The sequence below is a fragment of the Mandrillus leucophaeus genome, unplaced genomic scaffold, assembly GCF_000951045.1.
Source record: "Mandrillus leucophaeus isolate KB7577 unplaced genomic scaffold, Mleu.le_1.0 Scaffold537, whole genome shotgun sequence".
In the NCBI taxonomy this organism is placed as follows: Eukaryota; Metazoa; Chordata; class Mammalia; order Primates; family Cercopithecidae; genus Mandrillus; species Mandrillus leucophaeus.
In genome coordinates, this window is record NW_012105775.1 from 308,730 (window position 1) to 319,721 (window position 10,992).

At 42.7% G+C, this 10,992-nt stretch overlaps 1 protein-coding gene across 10 annotated transcripts in view; it reads left to right on the forward strand.

The window, feature by feature from the left end:
• Positions 1 to 10,992, forward strand: part of DISC1 (disrupted in schizophrenia 1) — a 430,525-nt gene that overhangs the window by 113,735 nt on the left and 305,798 nt on the right. For 3 of the 10 annotated variants that reach the window (XM_011997310.1, XM_011997311.1, XM_011997312.1), the window contains one exon: positions 389 to 1,518. The exons of the other annotated variants lie outside the window; for them this stretch is intronic. Coding sequence is in view for 2 of the 3 variants with exons in the window: in XM_011997312.1 (XP_011852702.1) it covers positions 389 to 451 (63 nt within the window). In the remaining variant the exon portion in view is untranslated. Of the gene's footprint in view, positions 1 to 388; positions 1,519 to 10,992 lie in introns of those variants that run through there. 10 annotated transcript variants of the gene reach the window in all.

Here is a 10,992-nt window from a genome sequence, read left to right on the forward strand (position 1 = left end):
AAAAAAAAAAAAAAAAAAAGCAGTGCCTTAAGGACTTTCAAAAATGATATCTCAGATATTTGGAAACTATTTGTTGAGAGAAAGGAAGAGATTCCTCCCAAATCCGGGCTTCTTTTTCATGTTTGATAGAAGCTTGACTTTTGAGTAAAAAACACAGTATGCTAGAGGTGCTTAACCTGGAATGACCATAGTATTTGATACAAACAGGGTTCTGTAGAATGCGGACAGCTCTGCCCGGACTGCTCTATGAAATAGATCTTTCTACTTATCCACACCGGAACAAGTGTCTCCAGCGTAAACATTGCAGTGCTTCAAACACTGTTAGTCCCGGTCAAGGATGTTATTCTGTGTCCATTCCACTCAGAAGTATTCATTTTCTTCTTGGCAGCTGGAACCAATTGCTTTGGATCCACCATGGAAGCCTCAACATCCTGAACCAAACTCCTATTAATAAAACTTCCCAAATTTAAACAAAGCAGGACAGATATCCATACAGCATAGATCATGACTTCTTTAGACATCGTGAAAAGAAAAAGAGGACCCGTGTGGAAGACTATGCTCATTTATGATCAGGGTAGCATCATGCTTCTCTCCCTTTTAAAATTATTTCAGGGTAGCAGCTGTTCGGATGCTGGCCATGGGCTTGAAAAAAATCAAATGGACATTTCTGCCCACTGTACCATTTCTCCCACGCGTTTCCCAGTCCACTGTCATGGCATGAAAAAACCGCTATTGTTCTGTGTTGGAGCAGTTAGATGTTTGTAGGAGGGGGAAAAAACTACCCAAAAGCAAATGGAAAAATATGCTATGATTAATGTCAGTTACGGGAATTAAACTTCAGGGGACCTTAGGATCATTATGAAGGAATCATTTTCCCCTTGGTGGCAATATGTACTGCAGTTTCCCCTTGATATCCATGGGGGATTAATTCCAGGACGCCTGTGGATATCAAAATCCACATGTACTCAAGTCTTGTTTTCAGTGGATATGAAAAGTCAGCCCTCCATATCTGCAGGTTTTATATTTGGCGAATGCTGTATGTTTTATCTATGTTGGATTAAGGATCTGGAACCCCCAATACAGACTGTATTTATTGAAAAAAAGTCTGCCTATGAGTGGACTTGCATGTTAAATCCCGTGTTGTTCAAGGGTCAACTGTAACTGCAGGCAGAACATCTGGGCAGGAAGCTCCTGCAGGAAGACCTGTAAACTCAGGTCTGTAGAGTGGCAACAGTCTTCTTCCCTTGCTTCCAGAATTGTTGCTGAGATCAGGTGCACTGGCGATGGCCTTACTCTTTGTACAGAACTTATTTCTGGTCTGGTTTAAGTGAGCGTTATTCTTTCTTTGCAGTCCCGTGGTTACATCAAAGGTTACATTTCATATAGCATGTCTGTTATATCGGATTTCTCTGATGGTCTGTCCGGAGCAAACATTTTAAAATATTGGTCCTATTCTGTCTTATAACTGTCTGCTCTGGTGATTTTTGTCTCATCAGTTGGATTATGACACTGTCAGCCCAGTAGGGCCTTCAGCCAGCTCAGGCAGCACTAACTGAACTTTTCTCAGCAAACTGGGAAAATACCAACAATGCAGGAGAGGCAAGCCCCCAAACTGGGGCTTATCCCAGGAAGGTTCTTGACTTCACCCAGGAAAGAATTCAAGGGCGACCTGGCAGTGTGAGACAGCAATCATCTTTAATGAAGGGTACTGCTCCTTGCAGAGCAGGGCTAACTCATAGGCAGCACGCACAGAGTCAGCAACATATGGGCTCTCGGAACTATGTTTATTCCCACTTTCAATTACATGCAAATTAAGGGTGAGCTAATGCAAATTGAGGGGTGGGTTATTTAGAACTTTCTAGAAAAGGGGCAGTAACTTCTGAGTTGTGGCCATGGCATTTGTAAACTGTCATGAGGCTGGTGGGATGTCTTATGCTAATGACCAATGAGGGCAGCTAGGGATGGCTTTTGTCGCCATCTGCTGGTTTGCGCCAGTTTCTTCACTTGACCCTGTCTGGACCAGATCCTGTTTGGGTCAGCAGTGTTGTGAACACAAAACAAGTCCTGCCAGTTTCCTACCTCACCGCCATTATTCCAGGATATATTCTGTGGGCGCAGAACATGATGAATCACTAGAGCTGATCATCAAGAGGGACTCGAGCATCCCCACGAAGGCTGATCACTGGGGACATCACTGTGGTTGACGCAGAGTGAGGGCTGACCCCCGCTCCCTGCTTCCACACCACCATGGCCCTCTCTGTGGTCACACAGAGCCGTAACAGGCCACAAGGGAGTGACTCACTGATCCTGGAAACAGACAGCAACCCTGTAGGTCCTGGGGACTGTCTCCTGTACTGATGTGGACAACAAAGAGCACTAATGGATGTGGACCAAATCCTGCAGAGAAAGCCAACAGTATGTGGTCAAATGGGAGTTGGCCTTTTCATTTGTAACAACAAAGCTATGCTAGACATTTGACTCTCAGAACCACCCTGACAACTACCCTAACCAAATGACTTGAGAATGTAAAATAACCATTGACAGCCGAATGCCAAATGCCAAACTTTGAGTGGAGATAGGCCACAGTTAAGAATAAAAGACACAGGGCACCTTGCTGTTTAAGGACAGGCTCTGAAGCCAAGTCTCTTACTGAAGACTGCTAAGATTAGGAATTCCAGGAAAAGTTTGCCCCTGTGTCTATACACAGATGACTAAGGGAAGGAAGAAGAAAAGAGACTGCCTTTGGGGGAAGAGCTAGGCTCAAGGCACTGTGACAACTCTTTCCCTCCCCTCTCCGGCAGCACAGGGGTTATTGCACGCTGGTTCCCTCCCCTGGGTGAAGGGCTTCAAGACAATCACATCGAAGTTTGGGGGTGTCTACAAGAAGGGTAAACTGGTATTGCATTTGGGGCTGTGTTCGCAGGGTTTTAGAACCCACAGGCCACTTCACTGCCATCTTCAAACATAGTAAGAAGTCCTCAGGAAGAAATCAGAGTGGAAAAGTCAGGATAATGGAAAAGGCTCTTCTAGAGCCCCGCTGTTTCATGAAAAGCCAGAAACTTCTAGGTCCCCAAGGACCCAGGCAGGCAGGCAGGGCCCCTGGGCATCCCAGGAGACAGCCTAGGGAAGCAGCCCTGCCCCCATCCCCACACAGAGGATGTGCCAATTGAGCATGCAAAGCCAAATGAAGTACCAAGGCAGTCATTCAAAATACTGGTCCAATCCATTAGCAGGTGACAATATCCATTTAAAGGATGAAGACCAACATTCACTTTTAATGAACTAGAATAGAACAAATACAATATCAGAGTGGGATGCATTTTTGTTCCATGTATATGCAGGGTCATGGTGAATTTCCTTCCTGGAGTCACTGTCACAAACTGTGAAAGCCACTGACCTAGAGAATTAATTGTCCAGACATCAGCACTGGGCACAATAAACTTGCCACCAAATGCTCCCGGTTGTTTGGGTAAGCAGGTGTAGCCCATCCCACAACCACCAAAAAAGAGGGAGGAAGAAGGAAGGGAGAGAGTGAAACATAGGTTCTTCCCTTTCCTCACCCAAACAGCCCCAGTGGCTGCAGAAGTCTGTCTGCCAGGAAAGGGAAGGAGAGATGAAGGGAAGACTGGAATAATGGTGGTGAGATAGGAAACTGGCAGGACTTGTTTTGTGTTCACAACACTGCTGACCCAAACAGGATCTGGTCCAGACAGGGTCAAGTGAAGAAACTGGCGCAAACCAGCAGATGGCGACAAAAGCCATCCCTAGCTGCCCTCATTGGTCATTAGCATAAGACATCCCACCAGCCTCATGACAGTTTACAAATGCCATGGCCACAACCCAGAAGTTACTGCCCCTTTTCTAGAAAGTTCTAAATAACCCACCCCTCAATTTGCATTAGCTCACCCTTAATTTGCATGTAATTGAAAGTGGGAATAAACATAGTTCCGACAGCCCATATGTTGCTGACTCTGTGCATGCTGCCTATGAGTTAGCCCTGCTCTGCAAGGAGCAGTACCCTTCATTAAAGATGATTGCTGTCTCACACTGCCAGGTCGCCCTTGAATTCTTTCCTGGGTGAAGTCAAGAACCTTCCTGGGACAAGCCCCAGTCTGGGGGCTTGCCTCTCCTGCATTGTTGGTATTTTCCCAGTTTGCTGAGAAAAGTTCAGTTAGTGCTGCCTGAGCTGGCTGAAGGCCCTACTGTGCTGGGTCCATATGCCCAAGAGGGTGACACTAGCTGATCTCGGGGATGGTGTCTTTGAGGGAATGAGACTGGTCCTATGAGTGCTGGAAAAACTGCACACTGAAATGGTATAGCCTATTATTGTTAGGGAGTGGCAGATAGGAGCAAGAAGCTGAAAGCAGGGAGCAGACAGGAAGGAGCACATTCCCTTTCCTCCTCCAGCCTTACAGTCTCTTTGGAGCTGGCTGGAAAGTCAGAAACATGGTTGGTCTACAGAGGTCCAGCCTCAGCATCACAAAACAGAAGATAAAAAGACACGTTTAGAGGGGAGAGACAATAGCTTAATAACCAGGCACAGCCCCAAAATAACATTTTGCTTTTCCATGTTATGAATCAAGTGAGAGATAACATGAAGGCATGAAGAAGATGGAAATGTAAATATCAGCATTGTTCCTGAGAACATAACATTATAGAATGCAGCTTGGGCATATGGCAGCAATGGCCTTCCTAATACCAAACCCCAGAACAAGAATTGCCCATGCAGCTGTGGGCAGTGATGAGCTGCAAGCACCTTTTTTTTGGGGCCTGGCCTTGTAAACCTGAGTTTCTGGAGGAGCAGAGCAAATGAGTGCTGCCCAAGGTCACCTGGCCTCCACCAAGGAGGGAGAGAGGAAGCACTGAGTTACACATGCTCAGTCTTATGTCCCAGTTTACCAATGGGGAAGTTCACTCCGTCTCCCTGGACAGATGAAAGTGGTGGGGCAACAGGGACAACCCCTCCTCATGGATACCTAAGGGCAGGGAAGACGGGCTGTATTCCCTCCCTACATAACGTAAAAGACAATATTCTCAAAAGCAGTTGACACACAGGGGCCAGTCCTTATAAACTGATAGTATCACTCCAAAATGCGTGTGGGCTAAGGCAGTTTTGTAAGTGGCCACATGATCTGGTTCTATTAACTGCTTTGTCTTAATTCAGGAAGTGGTTTTAGAATATCAAGAGAAGAGAAATGGATGGACTGCATCATCTTCCTAGAAATATCATGTCTATAATCACATCCATGATCTCTCTCTTAGCCTATGATGGATAAATAAGGGTCTGTGGTGAGATTTTACCCTCCCCTGCAAGAATCTGGTGTATAACTATTCAGGATTATTCATTACGAGAGGGCTGTCAGGTAAATAGAATCAACCTCAGAATAAGGCTGGCATAGTAATGCAGTCGCAATATTCTTATTCTTTTCTTAAAACACCAGCACATCCATGCCTGCTTCTGCTTGTCCTCAGGTGTCTGCAGGATGATAAAATGGATGAATTCATAGCAAATGATTATCCATGGAATACTCAGAAACTATCATCTCTCGTGTTATAGCTTGCTTTTTCTCTTTTTATTTTTCATGGACACCTGTGCTTCTCACTCTTAATTTTACGTTGCACACCTATAATGGATTCTTATTTTCTGTTACTGATATTTTTGCTAGTGCATAAGATAGAATTTCGTATATCAACATGTCCCAGTATTCCTCAGAGGGCTTTATGACTTCCAGGTGGTTCAGAACCACTGATTCCTGGGACCCTAAAGGGAGACTGCTGCATGTCCTACATGTGTGAATGGAGGACAGAGAGCAAGTTAGGACAGGGGTTAGGGATGGACATTTTACATTTTGAAGAAGTAAACACTGGGCAAGACTGGCCATTAATTCCTCCTCTATTTGACAGTCCTCTGGGTGTTGGACACACTGAATAGAGGCTGAGGTTCAGAGAGACACCCCTTGAGTAGAATTAAATCCGAATCAAGAGGCAGTTAAACCCATGACAGCAATCTCTTGGAATCGTTTTTACTTTTGTAACAACTCTTCTACTTGTATTTTTAAAAACTCTTCACAGGCATTCTTCTCTCACCGTTTTACAATAATCTGGTGGCACGAGTTGGTCTAGTGTTATTTTTCATATGTGAGATGAGTAAACTGGCTCTTAGAGGCATTAAATAAGGCCTGGTGTGGTGATTCGCGCCTTGTAATCCCAGCGCTTTGGGAGGCTGAGGTGGGAGGATCACTTGAGCCCAGGAGTTCGAGGCTGCAGTGAGCTATGATCGCACCACTGCACTCCAGCCTGGGTGACCAAGTGAGACTCTGTCTGAAAAAAAGGGGAGGTGGGTACAGGGGTGGTAAAAAAAAAAATCCTAAAATTATATTACAAGATTGTTTAGGATGAATCCAGGACTAAAATCTGGGTCTGCTAACTCTTAAGTAGATAAATCAGTTTTAAGATTTGATTTTTTTCATATACTAGAGGATTTCATACAAAGATGGGGGAGTCACGCTGCATCCCTTTACGTGTTTACGTGATCATTTTATTCATCTTCAGAGGTTTATCTTTAGGATCACATTTTGTGCAATCTATGATGTTAATCTTTAAGATGCTAGCTTAAAGCATTATAAAGCCAAGATTTGTTTTTTAAAGTGTCTAAAGAGAATGTCTCTTGTTAAAGTGAGACTGTCTTCTCACTCATTTTATAAATCTTAACTGCCTTTTACAGCACACAGTGCGGTAGATGCTGGAGAGGCGGCCACCAAGGCACAGTCACCCTCTGTCTTCAGGGGCCTCTGGCTTAGTCCTCATACTCCTGGATAGCGCCTACCAGGAGTTCCCATCTGGATCCAGGAGTTAGGCTTTAATACCTAGTAAGAGTCACTGAACTGCCAACTACTCTTATTTTCGTAGCTCAGAGGTCTTGGAGCTCTGTCCTTGGAGTTATACACTTAACCAGTGAAGAGCCTAATGGCCAAGGATGTAACTGCTTGATGTGAAACCACAAGGTGAACTTAGTTGGTTCTACCAAGGACCTGAGGTCTTTCTTCCATCTACATTCTGTTACGATTGCATTTTTGCTCTGGAGAATGTCCCCATTTAATGAAATTTTATTTCTAAAATCTGCATGGCATCTGAGGAGTTTGAGAAGGTACTTGTAAAATGTGTCCCGCAGAGCCTTCTACAGTGTGTCTTTCAGCTTCTCCCTAGTATTTATAGACACATGTTTGAGTCCAGTACATATGCAGGTTCACAGTGTGCTAGAAGCATTGCTCTTTGTTAGTTATTCTTATCACTGACTGCTGTTTTGTGATTTCTCTCTGTTAACATCGCCTTTGAAATGAAGGTCACTGTTTTATTTGTATTGCTGTTCTTCAGCCAAAAGAAAATAGCTTAATTCTGCTTTGTTCCAAGAAACTAATATTCTAGAATGCTTTATGCCTTCTGATTGGATTTCATCCAAATTGGAATAGCTCAGGCTAGTGGAAATATTTTATTTAATCCTCTAGGGGTTTTTTATTTTTTGACTAGCTGTTGTATCTTGATACCTTTACGTCACTCAAAGAATTTAAACTGTTCCTGTGCCATGTCATTAGCCAGAGACCAATTTTGTACAACCCCCTTGGCTTTGGGCCTAACACTGGTGTGCTCCATTTGTCCATTCCCAGAAAGGGATATACACATCAATGTGGTTTGAATTATATTGTAAAAAATAATGATGATGGTGGTTGCTCACTAGTGCTCCTCTCATACTCTGAATTCTATTAGAGTTGAATGTGCTGAAAAATACTCTACAGAAAAACAATTACGTCTTAAAAGATTACAGGCTGCAGCGATTACCACTAAAAGGGTGAGAGAGCCTGTGCTTTTTTAGCACTGACAAGCAGATATGTCCCCAGCTAATTTTTTGTGAAAACACCAGCAGAGCAAATTACTCATGAAAAATCTATTCATAGGAACGAATTAAATGCCATGTCAAGTTTAATAGTGAACACTGACTGCAAACAAAAACTAGTAGAGAGAAATAATGAATGGCGTTTGAATTCGTTCATTTGTATGATTCCAAAAATAGCCTCAGTGCCAATAGTGTTTCCAGTGTCCAAAATCCCTTGTAGACATGGAGAAGGATAAAGAAGCCAATGAAGGAGAAACTAAAAAAGTGACCATTTGGATTTTATTTTTTTCCCCACATTCCTGCTGCCACTCACATTGACCTTTTATTTTTATTTTTTAGTTTTAAATTTTAGATTCAGGGGGTACATGTTGTGCAGGGTTGTGACAAGGGTATATTGTGCAATGCTGAGGTTTGGGCTTCTATTGATCTTGTCACCCAAATGTAGTTAGTGAACACAGCACTCAATAAAACATTTTTCAATAGTGCAGTTTCTACATAGTTACTGTTAATATGGAATTGGCCCAAGAACCACTGGCTGAATGTATAAGTTGGCGGATTGCTTGCCAGAAATTTCCCATGGCCTTGTTGGTAGGCTGGGGTAGGATATGATAGTATGCTATAAAGAATTATTCTTTTAATTTCTTTCTTAGACTATATCTAATAAACTTCAATATTCATTACACAGAATTGGTCATTTATCAGCTGTGCACCTAGATTGCTAAGTGAGTTAGTCGTAGCCTAAGTAATTAACCCATTTTGGTGATGACTGAACATATATCTAAAATCAATTAAAATGAAGAATATGGTGTAAAATTATTTTTGTGTAGGAGAGCCTGCCATTACATTTTAAATAAGAGTTTCTCTTTCAGAGTTTACATATTTTTAAATGGCTAAAAAGAATCACAGTTTTGTGTGTAGGCCTGATCTATCACATTTCCCTGTATAACCCAAAATGGGAAAATGGAAGTTCTGGGTTCCAGGCTTGGGTTCCTGAATCTCACTTTAATATTGTAAGGATTGAGAAGGGACCTTGAAAGGATATTCTGTTGTAGCCCAGTTTTTAGGCAGTATTGATGCAGGAAAGGCAAGCCCCAAATTGGGGCTTAGCCTGGGAGGGTTCTTGGCTTTGCCCAGGAAAGAATTCAAGGACAAGACGGTAGTAGAAGAAAACAGCTTTATTGAAGTGGCAGTGGTATAGTTCTGTGATTGCTCCTGCAGCTTAAAGGCAGTTCTGCAGTAATATTTATACCCACTTTTAATTACATGCAAATTAAGAGGTAGTTCATGCAAAAATTTCTAGGAAGAGGGTGGTAACTTCTGCATTGTTGGATCATTGCCATGGAAAGGGGTGGAAACTCTCAGGTGTTGCCATGGCAATGGTAAACTGACATGGCATGCTGGGTGTGTCTTTGAAAAGGTGCTTCCATTGCCTCCCTGTTTTAACCAGTCCTCAATTAGGCCTGGTGTCTGAGCCCCACCTCCTACCTCGGTATCACTCTTAAAACTTTGTTATATTTTTATTAACATATCAAGGTTATGTTAATTTTGTGCACTGAAAGACCTGTGAATTTTACAAAAGTTTCCAAATTAACTGAGAAGTGCCACCAAGAGATACAGTCTATTCGGTTTTTGCAAAAGCTGCTTTCTTAGCACATATTCTGTTTGGGCATAATTTTAGCAAGTTGACTTATAAAGCATCTTTAATTGGAATATTTCTTCCCCTGCCTCACAGCCATGGCAATGGCTCTCCCTGACACTCTGCAAACCCTGAGCCAGACACTCTGCTCTCAGGAGTTACAACAAAGTCACCAGGTAGATGTAGTTTCACTGTCCCTTTCACCATCGAGGAGACTGAGTCTTAGAGAGATTCTGACTTGTTCAAGATCATGCAGCTAGTAAAGAGTAAAATGAGAGTTTGACTTGAGACAACTTTTTCAGAACTCATGCTCTTAAATCCTGACCCTATAGTGTGAATACCTTGGACCCCTCGTCAGCCATAAAGTCCTCTCTTGCCCTCCACTGTCATGAGGACTTTCCAAGATTGTATTGACTTGAAGGCTACATGAGAAAGGTGGGTGGGTGCATACTTTACAGTTGAGTTTGATAGCATAGCAAGGCTTGACAGATAATGAAAACTAGCCATCTATGTGCCTAGGGTTTCTCATACATCACATCATGAATTTTTTTACAACCTCGTGTCCATTGTATCGATCAGAAAGGTCACAGAGATGAGAAGTGCCCCAGCAGGAATTCAGACTCAGCTCTGTTTGGCTTCATAATTTATGCAAATCGATTCCAGACAGAATCCTACTTAGAAATGCCTGAAGATACCAGTTGGAAATTATCTTTCATTTCTGAAACTAGAAATTAAAAAAATTATTTAAACAATGCATAATCATTGTAAAAATATGTAGGCATTGAGATATACAGTATAAGTAAAAGAAAAATATCCTTTGTAGAGATCCTTTGTAGAGATGGCCACCATTCATATTTTGATGTGTGTCCTTTTTGACATTTTTCATTGTGTGGCTGAGTGGCATTTTGTCTTTTGCTATTTCTGTTGGGTTCTCTGTATTATGGCTACTTGGATATGATCTAAGGAATGTTCCTTTTTCTCCAGTAAGTGCTTTCAGTGCATATATCTTAATACACAGGTAGAAAGTTGGATAGTTTGCTCTTTCTACTAATAAGTAGAGGTGATAGTAGTACTGTGACAGTGGTGATAGTGGCTGGAGTGCTAGTGGAGGTGATAATAGCAGTGGTCGTGGTGCTGATAATAGTAAATGTGAGAGTGGAGTTGGTGGTGTAAGTAATGGTAGTGGGAACAGTGGCAGTGGTGGTGATGGTAGAAGCGGTCGTAGTGGTGATAGAAGCGGTGGTGGTGATGGTAGGAATGGTGGTGGTTGTAGCAGTGTTGTTGGTGATGGTGGTAGTGTTAGGAGTGGTGGTAGTCATTGTGGTAGGAGTAGTAGTGGTAATAGTAGAAGCAGTGGTAGTGGTGATAGTGGTGGTGGTGATGGTAGGAATGGTGGTGGTTGTAGCAGAGTTGGTGATGGTGGTAGTGGTAGAAGTGGTGGTGATAGTAGTGGCAGGAGTGATAG